General features: G+C 38.0%; 1 protein-coding gene across 2 annotated transcripts in view; it reads left to right on the top strand.

Moving 5' to 3' along the window:
- TAFA2 (TAFA chemokine like family member 2) overlaps positions 1-25,247 on the top strand; it is a 181,680-nt gene that overhangs the window by 120,566 nt on the left and 35,867 nt on the right. Inside the window, exons 1-2 of one of the 2 annotated variants that reach the window (XM_042872972.1) lie at positions 5,936-5,998; positions 8,082-8,188. In XM_042872972.1, coding sequence (XP_042728906.1) covers positions 8,083-8,188 — 106 coding nt within the window. In that variant the 5' untranslated portion in view covers positions 5,936-5,998; position 8,082. Of the gene's footprint in view, positions 1-5,935; positions 5,999-8,081; positions 8,189-25,247 lie in introns of those variants that run through there. The other variant, XM_042872971.1, reaches the window with a different exon arrangement.

Below are 25,247 nucleotides of genomic sequence, written 5' to 3'. Positions count from 1 at the left end.
ACAAAGATATGGGGCATGCATTAAAAATAATAGTTTGAGGGAAAAATAATAGTTCCAGTGTGGAACAATTAAAAGAACTCATTGAAAATGTCGCAGAAGTCAAGATCCATATTTGACATCTTAGTATTTGATTTCATGGAATTCAACATGGGTTTAGGCGTTAATGAGGAAACTCACATATGTTCTCATGCAGGATGTCGCTGACAAATGCTGTGGCTTTTGTTTTATGAGGATAATGAAATGTCTTGGAAAAAAAACACTACACTAACACACTTGGAAAGAACTGTCTTGTTGCTTTCTTGTTGAAAAAAACTACCACATGACTTTCTATACCAGTGTATAAAAAAGAGGTCATGTTATTGATGTTGAAATAAGACTGGAAGAGGCTTCCTGAATCACTCAGCTGAGTGTTCTCAACCAGCCTGTTGGCGAGATACCATTTAATCCACTATATTTTTTTTCCTTGCTGTGTTTATTTGCTTTCTCTTTCCCTTCTGTTTCCCTTCAGCCTTTGCTTTACTCCACAAAGCAAGCATTTTTAAATTCCTGTTGGGATAGGGTTTTCATTTCTCTGATCATCCTACAAGACTGTCTCCTTGTGTTTTGCAGGTTCAGTTTTTCTTTCATGAAGATGGTTGGCTAGAATTTTATATATCAAGCTGACTGATAGTTAAGAAAATGCATACTAATCTTGCAATATTTAAAAATAAATATATAATTTAGTAATATATAGGATTTGTCTTTTTCACAGCCACCTCATATCACCTTGATGCTGTGCTCTTGGTGATAACTAAAGCAGACTGTTTTTTATATGAGTTGTTTCAAATGATTGATTCTGAACTTGTAGCAGAAATGTCATTAATCTCTGATACCCCCCTTCAGTACTACTTGCTATTATCACACTGGGATCCACCTTTCAATTCTTGTAGTAATCCACAGAGTCTCTAGCTTAATGTGTAAGTTCCAGAGTGACACTGTAGAAAATGCTTTATCTAAATCCAGACAAATTATATCTACTTCATTTCTTTGTCTAGGAAATCAGTTATCAAAAAAGCTGTCTAGTTAGTCTGACACAAGCTACAGTGCGAACACTGCTACATTTTATCCCATATTCTATTTACTTCTCTGGCTTTAATTTTCTTTTTCTTCAAAGCCTGTTCTAAGGTCTTGCAAACCGAAGAGGTCAGACTAATAGGCTTAGGTTTGCCCAGAACATTTCTGTCCTTGCTTTTAAATATGAGCACTTCACTTGCCATTCTCCGCTAATATTTGATGCTTTCTCTGCCTTCATAGATTTGGAGGCTTATCCCTGCCACTGCAGTAGCCTTTATGAAATCACAGTAAACTTAACAAATCAGCTTTCAGTGAGACATTTTGCTAAAAGCCTATTGAACTTTATCCTTTTCTTTTTTTTTATAATTTAAACTTATGATTGATTAGTGTGATATGAATAATGAATATTCATTGTGTCTACAAAAGGATCACATATAAGATACAAGCAAATACTACTGCTGTGATGATTAAGTGAATAGACAGTGCCCCTTACAACTTAAAGCCCCTTAAGCACAGTAACTGGGAGAGTTTCAAATGGCATAATAATAACAGAGGAAATGATATGAATTGGAGAATTGGAGCCTGAGGACCGTCTAATACTGAGCACTTATATGTGAGAACTTACTTCACTCCGGTGTAGAACATCACTGGGCATTAAAGCTGTCAGAATATTTTGGATGTTTATTTTGTAACGTTTTATTTTAGACATTTAAAAGTACAATGAATGGAATGCAGTGGTGTAATGCTATGTTATTTTTGTTAACTTAGTATGTCTTTCTGTTACTTTTATGCTTCTATTTTCATAAATACATAGAAGTACAGAAACTAAACCTGCAAATATTTATGGAATTTTCTTCATGTGTATTATAGTAATCGTCAGTGACAGTGTTCAGCTGATGAGCAGTCCTTTGCTGGTCTTGACAAAGTGACAAATAAAGAAATTTAATACATATGCAGTTCAGTATATCTTACACTGGCTAGGAGGAAGTGCATTTTTTTGTTTCCCCTTTCGTTGTTTTCCTTATTGCTTTCAGTTAGGAGTTGCATCTGAAAATTAATGAAGGTGAAAATTGCAATCAATTGTGTCTACAAAGAACTGGTGTTAATCTGGAAGCAAAGGAGATTAACATTGACAGTACTTTAGAGGGAAGGCCATTTATCAGTGACACCTGAGTTTTCAAGGTAATATCATCACAACCATAAATACTCATTTGGAAGTAGTTTTGCCAGTAGTCTTTGTAAAACACACAGGGGTTTTTGCTGTGGTGGGGTGGTACACAGAGAGTTGGCTACAGCATTTTATACCTTTGCCAACTTAGGCACCGATGCTTAGCAGCTTTTGGAAACAGTAATATTTATGTAAATTTAATACCCAAGTGCTATCAGATACTGTAGACAAATGTAACTACTTTATGCGCATCTCTCTCCAGTGTTCCAACTGCTGGAAACTATTTGCAATATGTAAATATTTTTTTGTCATTTCTTGCATATTTTCCTATATTCCTTAACTTTTTACTTCTCAGGCATCTAAGATATTTTCCTTTCACGTCTTTTTCCTACAGTTTTCAGACTGTATCTTCTTACAGAAACCGACTGTAAATAGTTTTTCAAGAAAGCTTATGTACATCCATCTCTATTTGGGAAAGTACATGCTTAAATTTAAGTATGTACTTAAGACACACATTCAAATGAAAGATAAGTATGGATGTGTATGTTGATCACATCCTTACATACTTTTGTGAAGAATGCACTTGCCTTGGTGTCTTCAGAATTAGCCTAGTAACCTTTCAAATGTTTTTTTGTCAGTAGGACTAAAATTTTTCAATCTGATTTTATTTTTCTTCAGCTGAAAATAACAATGGGAATGATACCTATATTGATCTGCCAGCAATGTTTTAACTATCTCTGAATATTACTCAGTAGCACAGGTAGGCTCCCTGGTGCTACTTATTCTGTTACTAGAGGATCCACAGTGGTAAAGGACAACTTCCTGAACAGAAAGACCACTTTCACTTTGCATACAGAGAATTCCTGTCTGACTCCTGTGTGAAACTTGCACGCTTTACTAGGCTAAATGCCTCTTCTCTTTCTTTTCTTCCCACCTAGATCTAATGCAGTAGTTTATGAGAATAGGACTGTATTTTTCCCCTGGCTTCATTTCAGAATCAGAATGCACTTTGTGTCTGTTACAGGCTGTGATGTATGAAGCAGAAAGAAGATTGATTTTCACAAGCTACCTTGTACCTGAAGTAATGAGGGTGGCAAATTACTTGTTCACTGAGCAAACATGACAGGAATGTCATAGAGGGAATTTATATATATGCAAACACGTGGGGGTCACATCAGTGTTACTTTAACAAAGTGACCTTATCCACCACAGGGGCATTTTAAAATCTGCATTAGCTTACAGAGGAAAGGCTAAATAAAGCTGCAAAGACCTGCATTGCGTGGGATGATGAAACTAACACAGCTAATAAATAATGTAATATTCAGCACAGCACGGAACATAATTTAAATGGCTGCATTATTTCTGTAGCAGAGACATCGGGTCAGAAGTGGTTTCTTCTACTCATTTACTCATTTAGGGTTTCTCTGAAGTTGAAAATATATTTTTGTAAAAAGAAAAGTGAGGGAATGTGAGTCTAATTTTCTATCAAGTTTTTGTCTCAATCTCTTCATCGGGATTCAGTAGAGAAATAGGCTTACGCTTCTCTTTATGAACACTTGCATTCACAGGGTATACATATTTGCAGAAGACAAATGAATCTTACTGACACTAAAAGTTTCTACATATGTAAAACAGGAATGAATGAATTCTGAAAAGCTTCACAGAAGCTGATACTTGTAAAGGAGAAAAAGAAAAGGTGAAAGAGAGAAAATTGCTGTTACTGCCAGGAAACAGATGAGAATTTTATTTGTGTATGAGCTCTAAAGGGAAGAAAGCAAGCTATTATTTTCTTACTTTTTCCCTTCCTCAACAATAAAGATCGCATGAGGTTACACTTCACTTAAAATAGGAAAGCAAGGCAATTTAGTTCTGGCTGTACAATGTAAAGTGACTCCCGTGTGATTCTCCTCTATTTCAGAACCATCAGTAAGGTGGGCCAGTCTCACTCCCAGAAGCAAAGAAGGAAGAAAGTGGAAAGTCAAAAGTTTACGGAAGCTGCATTGTTGCAGTGGATATGGGAGATACATGTCTGCTCGTGGCAGTTTTAGTGTAGCCAAGTGGTTGAGACAGAGCTGACAGTGAAATGGAGCAGAGATGAAGAGAGCCTGTATGTTCACAGTCTGCATCTGATGAGCCATGGAGGCCAGGGAGAAGGGCTTCTGCTGACATAATCATCTGTGAAGGTTCTCAGCAGCATCAGATGTAGTTTCACTCTGAGAAAAAAGTCCAGCAGTTTTTTAGATACTTTTGTCATTCATTCATTCTGAAACAACCTATCCTCATGTCCATGATACTGGACCTGAGGGGTCTCATGGAGTACACGTAGAGGAAAGGAATTTTCTGGAGCAAAAGTAACAAATCCTTCATATCCATTTTGTTTTGGTGTTGATGAAGAGCCAGTCACAGTACAATCATCTCCCATTCAAAGGGAGATGTTTGCTGGTAAATTGTGTTTGTTTTATTTTGAGTGTGTTCCTGGTACCTCAGAAAAAGCCATCTTCCTCTTTCCTTGCCTCTGAGCACATTGAAAAATGAACTCAAACAAGGCAGTTTTTCAATTTTTTGTCTGACTGAAAGTGCTGAGAATTCATTGGGCTTATTTCCAATATTTTTGGGGTTAGAGACTGAAGGAAATGTTTGTTATGTATAATGATTGTATTTTTATTTTTTTTTTTTGCACAAAGCTGATTTCCAAATGTAAACATCTCCTGCAGTATGGCTGTTCTTAGCTTTGATTGCCTTTGTCTTATGAGGCATTATTGGGGACTGTAAGGCTGTAAGCAGAAAGAAAGAAAAATAGAAAGGGAGAATATCTCACAGAGAAAACCATTCAGACTAACAGCCATAGTTTTGTCTGTGCAGCTCTGCATCACCTCTAGGAAAAGCAGACCTCATTTCAGACCTCATTTGTTCTATTTAACGCAGCCTGTTATGTTAGTGCAATAATAGTACAGTAATGGACTGAATTTTATTTCCTGAATCCACTTAATTGACATGGAGCAGAGTTGCAGGGGCTAATAGTTGGATTTCAAAGATGAGGCCAAATGCTTTCTATTTCCATTGTCTTCTTGGATATTGAGCGAATCTCACGGTCTCCCCTTGTTATCTGTTTGCCTGCTTTGCTGATGAGATGTATCCATCCCAACCCCTTGAGTTTCTTAGACTACAAACTATTCACTGTTTATTTCCAGGGCTGTAATGCTACAGTCTGGCTTCTGATTGTGTTCCATCACTGCTGAGACACTTCTGCCATTCTCAGGGAACAGTGCTTCATGCCCTGTCTGTGCTTATGCAGCCACACTGGTTGCTGTGAGTGGCCAATGCACACAACCCAACCACAGGTCTGCTGTTACATTGCCTAATCAGTTTGAAACTTAGCATCATCTCCCAGCTTTTTCCTATTGCAGCTGCTGCATGTTATGGCTGCTTTAACTGTTAAGAGACTTTTTTTATACTTCTGCTGATGGCCTCTGAACTGTTAGTCCCCATCTGGAGCTGCTACTTACAGTGACTTTTCTTTTAATTGTGCCTATTGTGGGACTGCTAAAAGATAGTATTTTTGTCCTTCTGAAAGATAAATGTCTTAAATAATGCAGAATAGTGCAATAGTCTTGCGGTACAGAAATAGTGTATTGTCTTTCTCGGGACTGGGAAACCTGGCAATGGCAGTGATCCCAGATTTGCTGCATCAGAGCTCAAACTCTCCTTTTCTTTGCAGAACAGCTTCTGCTAGATTCAGTGCTGCTTTACACCTTGAGTGCTGGGCTATGAGCAGAGGTTTGTATCCTCACTCTGCCGCCCTGAGGGGCTGCTGTTCCCACGCAGATAGGTTGGTGCTCTCTTTTTGTTCCCACTGCTACTGTTTTTCCTTGTGTATTTTTCCGCTGTACATTTGCAGCAACTGCATTACAGTCTGGTTTGCTTAACGCTTTGAGTCCCACGGAGTTTTATGTAGGGTTGGGAAGGTGAAGAAGAAAAATTTCATTTTAATGACTTGGCACCAGCGGTGTTGGAGGTAGTAAGACAATCCAGGAGTGAAAGAGTTATTTCACATTTTTTTCACAGCAATAGCTGTGGAAGGACATATGCTTGAGTGTGTATTCTTTTTATTATTATTTACAGTGACAAATATTTCCCGTTAGTTTTGAGTGCCTCATAAATGTGGAGCTGATGATGAATATATAGTTTACACTCCTGGAATCAGTGCAAGAAGACAGCTTGGTGTGGTTCACAGCGCACTGCGACCTCCATAGTGATTATTAATCAATCAGGATTTCAGGGGAACATCCACAATCCTAGATAAAGTACTTGCTTATTCCTCTCTCTTTTTTCTTTGTAAACATAATAGCTGAACTGGCAAACACACTATAGATGTGTGACTTCTGTCAAAGGATGCTGAGCTCTCTATGCCCTGATTTCAGGTTTAAAAGGGTTTGGTATGTTCCTCAGTGGGCTGTTAATTTGAATTGCCATGTCTTGTTGCACACAGCCTGGTGTGGAATCTTAACAGTGTTCAACAATCTCTCAGAGAGCCAGGTTGACAGCTCTAGGGTAAGTGGTATGGTTATGAGTCTGGGAACCATGAGCTGGGTTGTGGAGCTTTGGAGCTTGTTAGTATATAATGTTTTGTTAGAAAGCAATTTGTTCAGAGGAAAGGAATTGCTTTGAAGGAATAGAAAGAGATTTGGGACTTTGAACATGTTGCTGGTTAATTCCCTTTTAAAGCAGTGGTCTGCCTTTCATGGAGCTTGTAGTTGCACAAGATAGCGTTGTGTATGGGTAGGGCAGAAGGGATATTCACAAATTTTTACAGGATTCTTGTGAATATAATGGGAGAGAAATGTGAAACCACACTGAAGCAAGGTGTTGGGTTTTTTTTTCTGCTCAGAAAGAGAAGGCAGACTAGTTCCAGGCATTGTAAAATGGCAATAATCTTGTTCAAGTGACCAAATTTGCAACTTTTCTAGTATAAGTGAGGTGGAATAGGCATCATTGTTCTATTGACTTATCAGCAGAAACGTGACCATTGTGCTGAGTTGTTTCTTAGCCAGATCCCTGGGGTTCTTCTACAAAGACTGAGAAGTGAGAGAAGGTTTCATTATTATACCTCTTGCCACTCTCTGCAGAGCTGTAATCCTTAAGCACTACAGCCTATGTTCCTGAACGTGTCTTTGTGGCAGGGAGAGAGGTATTTTGTCTTTGAAGGAGGTTGCTGAGAAATATGCTGTGTTACCTTGTACTTGAACCACCACAGTAGCTTGCTGTTGCAGTGAAAACATCACTGAGCAAGATGAGGGTAGCAAGATGTGCAATTTCCTTTGGTGCTGTAAATCAAAGTTTTTCATTATCCTTTGGACAGACAGGAGAGAGACTAGAGAATCTGCCTGTCTGAGGCCCTTATGCCAAACTACTCAAATCTTCCTGACAGGATTTCTCCCAGGATTTCAACCAGGACTGGTTGGTATATATGCTGGAAATCTCTTTAAATCTGTTGTGTCTTTATGACTGAGGAGCAGAATCCAAAAAGAGTCACAATCCCAAAAGCTAAAAAATCCACTGCACATGACTGGCCTAAAGGCACCAGTGGAACTGCTTTTGTTTAGCAAAACCTATTGCAGAGCTACTATTGCTTGGGCTTTAGTATAAAACTGATGGAGGTGTTGAATTCTTCTGGAGGAATGATGACAAAACAGGGAGAGAGGTTATACTGACGGTGTGTATAGCTCCTTTAAAGCTAAGCACAATTTAGGACTTAGGAGATGTTAACCAGACACTAGTTTTTTAATTCTCCTTAATTTGAGAAATGATTTTTAAAGAAATATTAAGAGAAGTAATTCTTTTTATGTATTTATCTTTGCAGGATGAATAAGAGATACTTACAGAAAGCAACAAAAGGGAAGCTGCTAATAATAATATTTGTTGTAACGCTGTGGGGGAAATTAGCATCTGGAGCAAATCATCATAAAGGTAAGAAATTTTGTTTATATTATATTGATGTATCTCAAACCTTAGTTAGCAAATTCAGGAGTGTCCACTTTGTAAGACCTTTTTTTTTTTTCTCTAGTATATATTTGTGTGTCCTTGTACTGGTTCACAAATCAATACCCAAGGGACTGTTATTAATTTTGGGGGAATTTAAGTATTTTCAATTTTTATTTCAATTTTCCATTTTCAGCAGTCTCCGATTTTAGCATCTTCTCAGTCAATTTCTAATGATGGTACAGTTGAAAAGGTAGTGCAAGAAGCTTGGCAAGTCAAGGAATCAAATATATGATAAAATAGCTATATTGACTAGTTTCTATGTGTGCCTCTGATAAATTCCTGCAGTGAACCTTGGAAACATTATGTTGCTACTGTGTACAGTTACTTGTCAAGGCTAAGTTCATCAAATGCATGCTGAGTGTGATTCTTTCTCCTTACTTTCCAGTACCATTCTTCTAGTACTGGACCAAAAACTATACCAAAACTTTGACAATATGAGTTTTTTCTTCCTCCTAGTTGTTCCAGTCCTTAAAATGCAGAAAAAGGACAAGGAAAAATAGCATTCCTTTTTTTCTTTTTTTCTTTATTTCTTTTTTTCTTTTTTTCTTTTTTTTTGTTTGTCCTTCAGGATGGAAAAAAGTTCTCTGGATCTATTAACTAAAGCCTTTTTTTTAGGCCAATATATCTTGAAATGTGATCTGCTATATAACATGATTTTGAAGTCCACTTCTTCATAGAGTGTCTGTTGGCTGTTTATCCTCTTATTTGAGATCAGAATACTCTCTAATAATTTGCGTAAAAGAAGTAAAGAATTAAACATAGGGAATGATTCTAATACAGCATATCAGTTCATCTGACTTCATTTTCACAGGATCATAGAAAATGAAATGAATGGCCTGGGTTGAAAAGGACCACAATGATCATCCAGTTTCAACCCCCCTGCTATGTGGAGGGTCACCAACCACCAGACCAGGCTGCCCAGAGCCACATCCAGCCTGGCCTTGAATGCCTCCAGGGATGGGGCATCCACAGCCTCCTTGGGCAACCTGTTCCAGTGCATCACCACCCTCTGTGTGAAAAACTTTCTCCTAATATCTAACCTAAACCTCACTTTAAAACCATTCCCCCTTGTTCTATCAGTATCCACTCTTGTAAACAGCCGTTCCACTTCCTGTTTATACACTCCCTTCAAGTACAATGAGAATCCACAATGAGATCTCTCCTGAGCCTTCTCTTCTCCAACCTAAACAAGCCCAGTTCCCTCAACCTTTCCTCATAGGAGAGGTGCTCCAGCCTTGTGATCATCTTAGTGCCCTCTTCTGGACCCGCTCCAAGAGCTCCACATCCTTCCTGCACTGGGGGCCCCAGGCCTGGATGCAGTGCTGCAGATGGGGCCTCACAAGAGCTGAGTAGAGGGGGACAATCACCTCCCTCTCCCTGCTGGCCACCCCTTTTTAAATGCAGTTCCTTCTGATAATATAATTCTGTGAGCAAGTACTTTTATATATCTAACTGCTGGATATTTTTCTGCTGTGTGAAGATGTTTTTCTTCAACATACTCACTGACTAAAGACTTCAGGATGCAGAGGAACTTAAAGCAAAGTCTTCTAAATTGTTATTTAGGTGCAATCTGATATGGTCCTGCAGGTCACCAAAGATGGGCATTATGCCAGATAGGAACCTTGCTGATTCACTTTGCTCAGCCTTTGTTCCCTCTTTAAACTAGAATGTGGATTTGTGTTCTGGCTTGCTAGAAAACAGCTTGTTGGAAAGCAGCCAAGCTATCCTAGCATGAATTCATAATTCTTTTGTCCGTGATTATCTTTCTTTAGAAATCAAAAATCCCATTTCCAGATCATTTTTATTCTATTCACCAAAGGCTGATCAAGCTGTGTTTGCTTCTGTCCAACTGAAACTTTACCAAAGCATGTTTACCAATCTTTTTGAAAAACTGATGAATGAAACCTGTCACCAGGTAATTCCTGGAAACAAAAGTAATTAGAATCCTAAGGACTACTTGGAAAAACAGTACTTCATAATCGAGAATCAAATGATCCTACCTTTCCTAACCTCAGGCAGACTGATACTTCTTGCTAACTGGTATCATCCGCTAAATTACTGATAATGAACTGGATTTGTCCAGGTCATAAATAAAGAAACTGAATGAGACAGGCCTTAATACTGATTCCTGGGGAACACCAGTCAGGACCGAATGTCAGCTGGATGTTTTTAGATGAAAAATGTGAACATGAGCCCTTCCCTTCCCTCATCCCCCTGCCCCCTTGTGAAGTCAGCTTGTTAACATTAGGGAATTCTTTACATTTCAGCAAGTTGACAAAAAGCTTTGGTTCTTCTTTAAGTTATAACTTGTCATATAACTTGTTATTTAGCAAAATATATGAAGATATCTTCAGGGAACCATAAAAAGAAGAAACATGACTTGAGTGTTTGATTTAGAAAAGCAACAATTGTGTATGTCCAGGTTATTTTAGGAGGAAAAAAAAATATGCGGAAGGATTTTGTCATAGGTGCAGTACATCTCTGAAGCAGCTGCACTCATCTTATATAGGGTTGTTTTTTTTTTTTAAAGCACAAGTCAAAGATAGGCAACTCAACTATTACTGCCAAGGAAACTGGGAGTTTAACTTTCATTCTGCCATAAACATTCTCCCCCCTAACAGAAAAGGAACTAAAGTGCACTGAAGGAAAACTTGGCACTGCTCACCTTCACCAAAAGTCCCCAAATACTGAGAAAAGTGTGTTTCTTCAGTGATAATTATCCCTACCATCATTAATCTTCATTTACAGGAGTCCTTACCAACATATTGATGTGACAAAGCCTAATGACTTTGAAGGAGCCCCTACAGTTTCACAGATCAATAATCTACATTTTAAAAAATCTTTACTTTCCTCTATTGATTTAGTCATATTACGCATCAGTTGCACCAACTCTTAAACCCATCTCTTTTTTTGAAGGCTATTGTCAAAAAAAGAGAAAGAAAAAGAAGGAAAGATCATCAACGTGTGAAAAATTGTTTAATGAGCATTCTGCTTTCCAGATAGACTACCGCAGTGATACACACACTGACTCTGACAAGCCATCTGTAGACTTGTTGCGCTTATTTCAGTGATATGGCACAAACAAGAAATTCCAGGTCAGCAGCAAGAGAAGCAAAGCCTCAAGCAGGAAATAGGAAGCCAGGCCATGAGGCCCAGATGAGGCTGCAACCGCCAAAGCTGCCATCTAGGATTTCAGGTTACAGCTTTTTGGTGTCAGGTAAGTGAGTAGCTAGTCCTCTTCAGAAGACTGGTTTGAAGACACTTCTGTTCCCTCATCTTGGCTGACTGTTAAAGGTTCATCAGTCTGGAAGGAAAGACTAGGAGCTAAAAGTATGCACTCATGGTGTTTAAAAGAAAACACCAAACTTACCTTTTTATTTTGACTTCTGAAAAGAAGCAGGAACTCAACTTTTTCCTTTTAATTTCACTGTGAACTCATGCTATGAAGATCTTACCTAGCAAGTGTGTTTACGAATCTGACTGCAGTACACTTGTGCAGTACTAGCTATATATGAAAAGACAAGTAAAATGTGGAATGTCAGTATACAAAAGGATGTCGTCAACGTTATAAGTCTGAAAACTGATATGCTTCGAGGGCAGCCAAAAGATTTTTACTTCAAGAAATCCATAAGAGTTTTATACTCTGAGACTGATCCTGATCCTCCTACTCATTGCTTGCCCTTGGAAAGCAAATAAACCTGTGCAAACATATCGTCTTCACTGACAGATGTGGCAGGCGGGCATCGGTTCAGCATCACTGCCTCCTTGCTCTTTCTGTCATAGGGAACATGAATTGATTTGGTGACCATTGTATCTTAACCTGTATTAAAGGTTTCAAGTATAGGACTGGTCCTTTTGAGAAGGAAATATACCAATGCGCCCCTTACAAGCACTCCTTTATAGATAAGAAGCAAACTTAGATGCAGTTTCTACCTTTAAATAAAACTCTTAGAATTTGGATTTCTTTGAGCTTTTCATAATTACCCTTTTTTTTTTTTTTTTTTTTTTTTTTTTTTACATTGATAACAGAATAAAATTATGTGGATAAATTAAGGGTGCTTTTCAGTCTGAGCCTATGTTCATTGGGGCACTCTTTGGAAGTGCAATAATGCTAACACTGCACTAAGTCAGCGTGTGACCAGACTCCTGGCGCTGCCTGACCCCTGGAGTGTGGAATTGATCTGTTCTAAGCAGAGATAACATAGCACTTTGTTAAAATGTGTGCTAATGGCCTGTGTGTGTTACCTCAGTGCCCTCATACTCATTGTATGCACAAGGAGTGAAATTCACTGGTGAGTTAGGACATCTTTTTTGGTGGCTTAATGGGTGATTTATGTCGTATCTGTTGTTCACAAAGTGTGTGGGAATTGAGGCATGATGGTGAATATTGCGCAAACTCAGTGTTGTGAATCTCACCTTAAAGATACCATTGATTGTCTGACCCTTGTGCTTGATTTTCTTCTAGACGGACTCTTTTTTCGTTATCAATCAACTGACATTCATCTCATTACCTATGTGTAAATTTGATGCTATAAATGTGATCCCATGCTCAGCATAGATGACAGTTTTTAAAGTCTAGTGCTGGCTTGCACTCATTAGGCTCACAAGACAAAACTTTGCCACGTAGCTTTGAAGTTCAGTAAAGGCGATGCCTAAGTGGAGACGCTTCTGAGCACTGATGTTTTTAGTTCCACTTATTTGTCTTCCTGATTTGCTGTTTGCTGTATGTTTAAAAATGAAGCCATAGAGCAGAAGACAGTGTTTGCTTCATAGTCATTACTTGCTACAGGCCAAATGATACTGCTGTGGTGGCTCTGGGAGAAAGCCTCCAGAGGACATGGTGGTCAGGTTGAAAAGGAGAGAGACAGGATACCTACAGCAGGAGCACAGACTGGGGGATGACTGCAAAGATCAATGAACAGGCACACAGCCTTTTGAGGTGATGGAAAAAAGGGACTTAAAGAGCTATGTATGACTGTGTTGAAGATTTCTGCTATGAGGGCAGACCTGGATAGAAGGACCCACATGACTAAGGGCGGATTTATTTATAAGCTCTTTTATTTTGTTCAGCTTTCTGCTCAAAACCACTCAAAACCTCTGTTCTAGGGTATATTTTTGTCTGTTTTTTTTTTTTTTTTTTACTGAAGTTTTAGAGTGCTCTGTTAGAAAAGTCCAACACAGACCTGAGGCTGACTTTGGTCTTCTTGCATTTTGTATGCAAAATCATGTAAAAATTTATTGAATGCTATATAAGCAAGAACACTGCAGAATATGTATTACAGATTCTATTGCAGGGAATCACAATGAGAATTACAGTCATTCAGAAAGGTGGGTGAAGGATTCTATCAGCCCTTTACTCTTGTGTCTTATTCTTGCATTAAGACTGTGCACGTTACTGACAATCATGTTTGGAAGCTTGGGTGAACACATACAACAAATTGCAGCTAAATAATGCTGTCTATTTTGCTTTATTTGGCACACTAGGGGATTCTGGTGCTTGAGATATACATTCCTAGTGTTTAAAATCTCAGTGTCTAGGTAAGAATGGCCCTAGTGGAAACATGGGAGACCTCCCAGGTATACAAACTTCTATATTTCTGTGGAAAGAAATGTGAGTCTATAGAGCTTTGGTATGAATCTACTCTTTCTGTTGAGAATTTTACACTGTGTAGAAGCCACCATTCATAATGCAGACTGCTTACATTTAGTTTTAAAGGCATTAATTAAGCGCAGAGAATCTAAACCAGACCAAAGACATCCATCCATCCAGCTAAGTAAGCACAAGATAGCTACATGCTCCTTCCTGAAAGAGTCCTGGAGTCCTGGAGGCAGTGGCATTCTTTGAGAACATAAGAAGTGTCGTTTGAATGGCTTTGAGCTAAAGAGTGCCGTGTCTGCAAGTCCTACCAGCTACATGATTCAGGCTCTGACATGAAGCAGCAGGCATGCCATGTCTCTCGCTGTTTGCCCTTCTTTGAAGTGCCTATACTATAACATTTTGTGTGGGATCAGATCCCCCTCTATGTGTCTAATATACGTTTTCTGCAGGTATGGGCCTATCAAAGGATGCAAGACTTGTTCTGTATGTCCCCAGTTCTTGATGGGAATTAAGTGGGAGAAAACTGAATTTTTAGAGAAGGGAATTTGCAGACACATGGAGATGCATGTGGATGTCTTAGGAGTTATCAGGTGATGCTGGAAAATGCCACTGGGGACTGTCAAAATATTAGATTGTGGCATCCACTCCTATATTGTTGATCTGTCAGTACTGCTATCTGATATTCTGATATTCTTTTGTCAAATGTGCCAAATGTGCTCAAACATGGATAATCTTATCTCTTGTGAGAGTTTGTCCCAGAGATAGATTCTCTTAAATGAGAATGCTTTGTGTGCAGCTTTCACTAACTTAATTCTGAGTGTAATTAAGGTTTAAATATAGAAACAAAGGAATACCATAGCCATTTTAGCAGACATGAGGAAGAAAGCTATTAGATGTTCTTATCTGGCTTCAGCATTAATTGAAAGTTTTAGTTATATCATGATCAGAACCTGATCCCAAAATTGCCATTTGCTTGAAGATAAAATAGAACACAATCAGTGAAACACTTTCATATCAGTATCTGTCAATGCAATCTAAAATGTTAATACAATATCTGTTAGAATTCAGTAGATAGTACTCCTTGGCATTCTGCCAAAGTATAAAAGAAAATAATTTTCTCTGGCCACTGAGGTGACTGCAGTTCTGTGGTTTACTGGGGAGTAGTTACAGAAGTCAAGACAACAGCAGAATTATGCCAATTTATTCTCCGTGCTACTGGTTCCATCACACTAAATGGCTGCCTTCATTTTTGCCCTCCTTTGCACCTTGAGATAGAAACACGCTGTTCTTGAGGTAGCTATGGGGGGAGAAGCTGGAGAGTTGAAATAAGATATATCTTCCTTTATACTGATTACTTAATTTTTTTTCCATTATTTTTGGTTAGTGTTATGGTTTCTTGATGTTTTTCTAAAATGAAAATACGTAGTGGTTCTTAATTTTTGCCCTGATTCTGTAATCCCAACGTCAAATTATTAGCTTTTCATGAGTTATCTGATAATATTTATCCTTAAATACATTCAGATTTTGTGTTGCAGTGGAAAGAAGATGATTACATAAAAGATTATAATCTTGTAAAAGTTACATACTTGGTTGATTTTACAGCTAGAACTGCCAGACTTTTTGACATTTTTCAGCACTCAGTTTAGTTAGTACTCTTATCTTTTCTTGAATAGCTGATTTTTTAATCTGATTTCCATTTTTTGAAGACTAATTTTTCCCTTAATTTTTGTTAGGAAAACACTGTAAGATGCTGAGAATAAAAAACCCACAGCACACTGATTCTTTACTTACCTTGCTGTTACTTGTCCTATCTAGACTAAACACTGATGTTTCCTAAATACTAGAATACTGTCTACTTTTCCAGATGTGTACTCTTGGTTTCAATTTAGCCTTGCTGATTTGTTACATACACTAAGTAATATGTTGTGCTAGATTTCTCTAACGTATGAAACACAGAGCTTATATTTTCATGCACCATTTTGACTAGACCCACAAAATAGTATGGAAGGAACTTTTAGCCTCTTTGATAGTTGCCTTACTTCAAATAGTGTTGTTTTAATAGCAACAATCTCTTGGGTTTGTTCTTCAGAATTTTCCTTATTGTTTCATTAGCTTGTTAAGTGCTCAATTAATATAGCACATAGCTCTATGTTATTGAAATTGGTGTTTTTTTCTAGCATTTCCAGGTTTAAAATACAACCTTCTCTATCTACAGAACTATTCAGTGACTGAGAAACTCCTGTCATGCATCATGAAGTAGTGCGATACACTGCGGTGAGCTAATAGGAACGTTTCTGCCACTTGTGCTCACTCCCCAGTCTTGTTTCCTTTTCTGGAAACATTTTTATTCATTGTGATTATACTGGTTGTGTTGTTTTTAAAGAGGATCCTTCCAATATAGCCTGATAGTATAGGAGCTGTAAATAGGAAAATTATTTACATGTTTTGTGTCTAAGACCATGAAATGATCTTTCTTTGGTGGAGAAGCCAATTAGTTATTTCTCTACTATCATGATAACTTCGTTTTTTTTTCTTTCCTCAGGGAAACTCTCATAAAATTTTAATAATGTTTGAGACCATCAAACAAGAATATAGTAGAAAATAAAAGCCTGAATAGTTTATAGTTTCCCTTATAATTGAGTGTATGGGAACTACTGAGTCACGGCCTGAACCTCTGATTGATCGCCTGAGGCGAGCCATGAGTCAACCAGAGGAGCACAGGTGAAGGCAATTCAGCTGTGCTGCCGGAAGGGGTGGAGCCTGGCTGCACCCCTCCTAGACCTATTGAAGAGCTGGCTACCAGTGGGGAAGGATCTCTTCTGGATATTGCCTCTATTGGTGTTTTGTGGTGAGCCCAGCCGAAGGATAAGCCTTCCATTTTATTCTCTTTTGTTATCGTTGTCTACTTTGCCTAGCTCTCTTGATTATGTTGTGATTGTAACATCTTGATATCCATTGATTATACATTGTCCAAATTAAATGTGTTAAGATTGAAATCTTTTCATAGGTTTGACATAGTGGGTCAACATCAGAGTATAATTAAAGTCTGGTCCTTAACACTAACCAGATATCTAAAATTACTGTTATGGTGGAAATAGTCAAATTCTACTATTGAATTCTAATCTAGTCTTAAGGTTTCTTGTGCTACTCCTCAGGTTTTTAACTTGCATTCCATACATGCAATAATGACTATCCTGTATATATCTACTCCGCACACCTGTTATCCTGCTCTGGGTATTTCACATATTCAGGTTTGGGGGTTTCTGCTTGGAAAGTTTCATCCCATGTGGAGGTTATTTCTATAGCATCCAGGGGATATGTTAATCAATCTTTCATCTGCATTAATTTTCTGCTGATGATCTCTAAAGACTGTGCCCTTCTCTCTTGATACTCTTCACTGAATTTAGTCCATGGCAGCATTAAGTGATTGCTTGTACAAAGTCATATTTTAGAACAGCTGTTCTTCAGTCATGCAAGTGCCAAGAAAATGTTCAGAATCAGTCATCTATTCTGCAGAATTTACAGGAGAAAAATTCTTCATGTGTTTTTTTTTTTTTTTTTTCATTGCAATTTGTAGAGTTTCTTCCTGCAACAATTCTTTTTAGTTCTATTCACTGGGGAGTTGGGAAAGACTTAGCATTTTATTGCTCACTGTGGCAATCTTCTCTGTAGTGGAGGTTTGTAAAAGGGTCTAATTTGTGCTGAAGATCAGAGGGTTGATCTGAGCCCAAGCTGCACAAACCAGCAGTTCGAAACAGCAAAGCGTGTGTCTGCCTGTGTCCATGCGCACAGAGACAGGAGGCATGGATGAAAGAGAAAAACACAAGGTCATCAATGATGAAATAACTTATGGGCCCATTTCAGTGTTTTTAAAACGCTTATCATTTATTGTAGCTCTGCAAAACACTCAGTGCTTTTCAAACATAACTGAAGACTCAGAATTATTCACATCGTGCCTAAGAAAGGCATCTCTCTTCAGTTCTCTGAAACACCTGTCAGAGCTCATTTATTTCACAAAGTGAGAATTCAAACCTCCAGTCTAGTTGTGAATACTTCCCTGAATTGATATACCAAGGAGTATGCAAACTAGTGCAAACCTGGAACTTGCAGAAAGTCTTAGTTTGGGTACAGTTCCTTTATCTTCTTGAAAATTATTCTTGAGTGCCAGAGTCATAATGTCCAAATAAAATTGTAAAGGTCTTATTTTATTTCTGATGCTCAAATAGAGTCTTGTGTTACAGGTCAGAAGCTGACAAAATTTTGTCTGTGACAGATTCATTTTTATCTAGCTGCATATCCTTCTGCAATTGTTATTTTGTTCCATTAAGAAAGCGTTGATGCTAAAGCTTGGATTTGTCATTTGCTCCATATCTCCTTGTTGAGTTAAAATATACAGAAACACAGGAAAAATTCTTGAAATTTGTAGAGAGATAATACTAAAAAATTTGACCTTCCAATTAAGGTATGAAAGTACCATTTGACAGAGAGGTGACTACAACTGAGAAAAACTCACTTCTCCACATAGGTGGGAGCAAAGCTACAGCATACTGACTGGAGAAGGAAGGCTGGCTTGGGGGTTTGGATGACAGGAAGCAGGAAAATCATAAAAGAGCAGTCTGCTTTGTGTAGCTTTCTTTTACCAGACTGAGCAAAAATTCTGTCTGTAGTGATGAGGAGGCTGAGGCAGGAGCTGCCAAGTCTGTCTTGTTGTTTTTTTTCCCCATAGATTTGTATAACTCTTGTACTGAAATTGTTCTCAAGTAAATGCGATGGAATTCTTTTTGCAAAATACTGACGGCTTTGCTATCAAGTGTCCTTGAATGACTGAAGTATAAGGCTGAATTTGTGGGTTATTCTGAGTGAATGCAGAGCTGCTGAAAAGATACGGCTGAGAAAAGTGTTCTGTTAAGACCAACACAAATCCTGGGTGGATTGTGCAATTAGATTTGAAGGTGCAGTTTGTTAGAATTGTTTCATATGAGTCTCTGTGCTCCAGGATCATGTGTAGGAGGAGAGGTAGGGCTCATAGAAGGCTGGCTGAATTCTGGGAAGGCCAGAATTGTTCCGAATCCAGAATTTGAACTCAAGTCTATATATCTGTCTAGTGAAAGGGGAACAGAGATAAAGCAGGTAAAAGTGGAATTCCATTTCAGTGAAAATAGTGAATCTTAGAAAAGACTGAAATCAACGTTAAATTTCTTCAGTGAGCTGGAAGGTTAAGCAATGACAAAGTAAACTTTAAAAAAATGACAGCAGAAAGCATTGTGCTTATTGTTGGAAATATCCAGATAATTTATCAGGATGATATTTCTGATAAAGCAGACTTTATTTGCAATTGCAATGGTGGGCCTCCTGCAAGCAGGAAAGTATGCAGAAAAGCATTAAATCTTTTATGCCCTATTACTAATGTTTATCTCTTTCTCCTCTGGTTTCTCATTGGCTGAGTACTTCAGGTTCACAATCTTCCTGACACTCAACTAAACATACGGATACTGGACAAACATAAATTTTTGCTAGCTAAGCATATATCACTAGTTAGTTAACTTCTCACACTTGCTAATTCAACACTTGGTCATTGTTTCTGGACATCTGCTCGTCCTTTCATAGAAATAAGCTTGGAAGGAGGATAGGGGGGAGCATCTTGATGCCTGCCTGTTGCATCCCAACCTACCCACAGAGTAAGGCAATCCAGCCTTGTGTAGAGGACCTGGCTTCTCTGATGTTTGTTAAGGCGGTTTTTCTTTTGCTGAGGGTCTCTTATCCATACAGAATAGCCCTACAATATGCTTTCTAGTTCATAATACTATACCTATACTATTTGGAACATTTAAAATCTATTGCAGGTTTGCAAGCAAAAATTAATCACAATTCAGCAACTGCACTTCTAAAATATGCTACTCACATATATGGTATTTCTACCTTTTCATACCAACTATTTATTAGGACAAGTTACAAAATGCAAATACATTGTGCTCTACTTCTTCAGATCAGTTCCCCCATTTCAGTATCTAATGCAGAAACAACATTCCATTCCCACGTTATGAACAACAAAATCAAAGGATTTCTTAAAGTAAATTCCTTATTCAAAACTTTGGTCTGCTTTGGTATGATATGCAAATTTACTATCAGTAGGAAAAAAGATTACTGGTGCTAAACATTCATCTAAAATGCATTGGCATGTGTCAGATTAACTGTGCAGATTTTGTGAAATGGAACCCAGAAGGTGTGCTAACTGCGAGACACCACAGAGTGGAAAGTAAATATATTTCTAGTGAGTGAATATTGAGAAAATAAGCATCTGGGAGAAATGGGAATTTTAGATTCTTAATTGCATCATTCACCCCGGAACATCTGCTAGAGATATTAAGAACAAATATAACTGAATCTGAGAGAAGATACAAGTTTAAATAAGGAAGGAAGAAGGGTAATATTGTGCCATCATGTTACACTGCTGCATGCTGCACATATGAAGACTGTGTAAATCTCCTCCCTTTTCCTTTTGGTTCAAATGCACCTTCGAAAAATAAAAATACAGTTTCCATGTCTGTCTGTCCTTCCAGAAAACTGGAAAATCCAGAAATGCTCGTCTATCGTAAGTAAATAATGTTTGTTTTTTTTTTTCATATTTTGTCTCATAATATACTAAGAAGTTGGATCGTGGATGACAAAAAGTACCTTGCATACTCTGGAAGCTGAGAAATGAATGGATCTTTCATCTTACTTATGCCACTCCTGTTCATAGAATCACTTAGATAGCACAGAAGCTCCTTTACTCCTTTCTCTCATACCAGCCCTGGGAATGGCTCTGTGGGGACTACGGGAAGTCAGGGTAGTCAGGGTTACTGCCTAATGCTAGAGATAATGGGATGGGATGTAAACAGTTAAAACATGAGAAATTAGGGGGGTGCCCATTATTCCGGTGGAAGGACAGTCTCTTCTCATCCTGTTCTTGACTTTTCAGTTTTTGCTCTGCGTCATTAGATGTCCTTCTCTGCTAAGCAATTTAAGGACAGTATGTATTTCCCATCCTCCTCCTGTCATGAGTGCCATCGTTATATTTTGCAGGGTTTACTCTGAAAAGCAGCTTGTATAGAGGAAAAAGGGTGAAGAAGAGAGCTTAGCTTCCTGAGAGGGCTTTGGTATATTACACTTCATAAATCTGAAATAAAACCTGAACCTCAGAGAAAAAGAAAGCATTTTTAAAATGGTGCCTTTTAAAATTTTCTTAAAATAAATAAATACCAGAAGGTCCACTGCATATTATTACCTCTAACAATGCCATATTTTAGAACAGCTGTTCTTTTGTTGTACAAAAATGCTCACAATTTTTGCAAATTGCAAAATACAATTTGGATTAGGATCCTCCATTAATGGACTATCAACATTTTATGTTCATGTTATAAACATTTAAAACATGAGGTTTTAGCCAAAAGCCAGAGCAATTATAAATGAGACTGGTCTGAATAGCACATGGAAATCTTATTTTTTCCGGCTCATGTAGTTTATTTCATCATGGGTGACATTTTCTCTTCATCATTATTTTTTCATCTTTTTTGAAATAAGCAGTGAAAGTCTGTTGGATATTACTGGCAGTAAATATTGAAAATAGTTCTAAAGATAATTAATTTGCTGAAGTAAATACCTTTCTAGTTTTGCTTCTGTTTGCAAACATATCTTGGTCTACTGAGGATTTCTTAACCTGTATATACAATAATTATTGTGAAGAACTCACATTCAAATGTACCACAAGATTTCATTCCTGAGCTAAAGAGCAGTATAAGGCAGCACTTTGGATGCCAGAAAAACTATTCCAAAAACCTGTCCTTTATCTGAACAGATCTGCAGGAGTGATTATAAATGAATTTGCTCTTCTGTTTGATGCTAGGAATACAACAGCACCATAACCCAAGCTAAAAATATGAGAAAATGCCTGACTATGGATTATCCTAATAGAATAAATGTAGGAGAGGACTGTGAAGCCATAAAATATTGCTCTGTTTTTCATAAAAGTGGTCACTGGGAAGTAACAATTTCAACAGATTTTAATGAAGTTTTTACATTTGGCATGTACTTTGTACTCTATTTATTTTATGGAAAAATCTCCTAGGTCCATGCATAGCAAAGATGAATAATTAAATAGCAGACAGATGAGACACATGAGATTTCTTTGCTACAGAGAACCTGCAGAAAAATGTGGAAATGTTTTTTTACAGTTGTAGATGGCATTTATAAGTTTCAGACTATCTGTGTGTCCATTTAATAAAGTCAGTTGTCTACACTGAGGGAAGAAATCAGGGATATGTTTTAAATCTAGCAAACCTGAGTCCTCTAAATTTGAGATATGTATATAAATGCATATAGATATATAACTTTTTTTTAAAAGGAGAATGTTCATAGTATAAAGAGAGCTTTGAAAATCAGTCTAGGTATGCTGCTCTCATAACTGGTAACACTTTAAAAGCTCCTGAATAATAGCTAGGGAAAATAAATTCCTCAAATGTCCTGTTGCTTCTTCCTCTGACTTTAGTATTGCATTTGGACCTGAAAGTCACCCCTCTCCTGAGTTCTGGCAAATACTTGAGATCTTAGAGGTCAGCCCTGCAGCAGAGGATGAATCAGTGGATGTATTTTAGCTAGTTTTAGTTATACACCTATATTATCAGTGATAGAGCAGCTGTGGTTATAGAGCAGTGACCTTCTGTTAGATCTGTTTCAGAATCGTAATAACAGATTCTCACAGGGGCAACCTCCTGAAAGCAGTGACTAATCAGGGACCAACTCAAGAGCAAATTCATGGCTCTGCTGATGTATCTCTTTCCCTCAGTGGGTTTGCCTCACAACAGATCAAAACCAGATCCTGCAGGGACAGATCTGAATTTGCTTATGTAAAAATAACGTATTACCTCCTGGGGCTGCTTCTATGTATATCTTTGTATTGATTATACAGGGATGTCCAATTCGGATTAGTTATTAAAGCTATAGATATCTGAGGTATGGTGATGTGTCTTAACTTTAACCATGGAATCTTCACTTTCTCTGCTGTTGAAATAATATAGTAAATAATGGTATAAAGATTCAGAAAGTGAATAAAAATGCTGCAATGTATTGCTGTGTTAAAGATTTCGATCCTTCTACTTAGTGCTTCATTTGCCTGTGACTGTATATGTATTTATGTATCACGTATATAATATTTGATAAAAATGAACAGGGACAAAAGCTCTAGCAGTCTTTTCATTTTGCTGGTTTTAGCTGCTGCTGTGCATTGCTTTCAGGGCTCTGAACCTTACTTGCACTACGGAAATTTGGTTTCTGTTCGTTCAGCTGACAGTACCTTTATGTGTGTTGCTAGACTCCACGAATGACTGTTCAAGAAAAGAAATGTAGACGAACGTTCCTCTCCCTTGAAGAGATGAGGCAGATTATCAGAAATAATCAGCATCCATTTTATGCAGCATATTTTCTATAGTAAAAGCTCAAATGAAGAGCAGTCGCTGATGCAAACATCAGAGTAGCTGTGTGTGAAATAAAAAGCAATTCAGTGTCCACTTTTATTTTGATTGCTGTGCTTTTTGTTCCTTGAAACCTAAGACTAGGTGCCTAGGTTCTTTTATTATCTATATACCCGGTGTGAGATTAAGAAGCAACGGTTCAAATGTTGGTCCAACCAGTTTATTACAAATCTTAATCAGGGGAAATGGGGAAGGGGAGAACGGACACTATTATGAATTAGGGTAATGGGGGAAGGGAAGGAGGGCGATAGAAAAGATAGAAAAGAAGAAGCAAGGAGTCTTTATAGGCAGCAAGAGGGAGATAGTCACCACCATGGATCCAGCGAGGTTCGTAGTTCCGTCTTTGATCCTCAGTAGCGGTGGGTCGTCAGGCAGAGTTGTCCTGTTGCCAATGACGACGACGACCATGGTGATGATGGCCCTTTTTCAATGCTTCAAAGTGGTTGAGTCAGCTCTTTTTGGAGTGACAGCTCAAATCCAAGGTGGTTGAGTCAGTTCTCCTTGCGGTGGCAGCTTCTGGCTCTGGGATCTCAGCAGGAACCTCCTTTGTTCTTATCTTTCTGGCCTTGCCAGCAGATAAGAGGAAGCAGGGAGGCACCAACTTGCATCTTGCCTTCGCAAGATACAATGGTATCATCCCCCAGCCTTCCATACTTAGCTGGAACGGTTTGGCCACAAGCCAGATCTTCCGCTCTTCTACAGAACAAGCAGCTCTGGGGGAAGGGGCTTGCAAATGTTCCCAAAGCGATATCGATTGTCACACAGTTAGCACCCATCAGCTGCCTCCTTGACAAGTCACTCAGAGTCTTATCACAAGAAAAACCTCAGGAAGCAAGCTTTGAGCCAAAAAAAAAAACTAAGAAGGATTCTCACAAGTATATAAAGAGTTAGCTGTCAAAGCAAGGCAGTACCACTGAAGTCAAGCTCACTCCAGCTGCATCTTCACTATCTGATTTCTCCACCCGTTTATTATTTCTTACAATCCCCTTCTAACTACAGCTGCACATGAAGGATGTGTGCTGAAGTTATTTTCAAGACTTGCTTGTGTCATGAGCACTGTGAAGATAAAACCCCTGCTAGATTTGAGGATGTGATCAGACAAGGTACCTTATAAATGGCATTTTGTCATATCCTATAATGTATCCCTTACTGTTCAGCTTTTTAAAGTGGTGAATTGAAGGGGAAGGCAATTCATGTTTTGTGACAGTCTTCCACGCATTAAAGAAGATTTTGCATGGCTCCCTTCACAACGTATCAATGGTATAGACCTGGACAGTTGTTTAATGCTCATATGTTTCTTCTAGTGTGCATTTTAGAGTTAAAGCAGTATAAATATTTGTCGTGAGTCAGTGCAGGTATTCCTAAGGAACTGTGGGTAATGGTTATTTCAGTGTAACAGTTTCATCTAAACTTGAAAATAGGCCTGGCCATGTAGATATTTATAGACATTTATAGGTGGCAACTCATTTGCTGACAATTTTTGGAAGACAAATGCAGTGCTCTACTGTGTATTGTGCATGGCATTCAGCTTCATCCTTGGGACTTTGAAAGAGTATCTATGATCTACACCACAGATAATTCTCTACCTACTGATCTTTCAGTCATTTAGCTAAACTGCAGACAATTCTAAGTGACTTGAGGGGTGAAGTTTTGAGGTTCTAATATGGACCTCTGTGTGGAAATTCTGACATTAAAGTATCAAAAAGATCAAAGAATATGCAGCCATAAAAATGTGTAGAGCTACTTTATGGACACGATTATTTTCTGTGCAGATGGTAATTTATTTATACACTGATTCCTTGCAAATTTTTTTTATCAACATTTACATTACAATGGGACCAATAAATGTATTTTCATGATATTTTCATTGCTCTCA

Source organism: Lagopus leucura, unplaced genomic scaffold (assembly GCF_019238085.1).
Source record: "Lagopus leucura isolate 7727_CA_CO unplaced genomic scaffold, USGS_WTPT01 Super-Scaffold_100008, whole genome shotgun sequence".
Lineage (NCBI taxonomy): Eukaryota > Metazoa > Chordata > Aves > Galliformes > Phasianidae > Lagopus > Lagopus leucura.
This window is presented reverse-complemented; position numbering and strand designations above follow the sequence as displayed.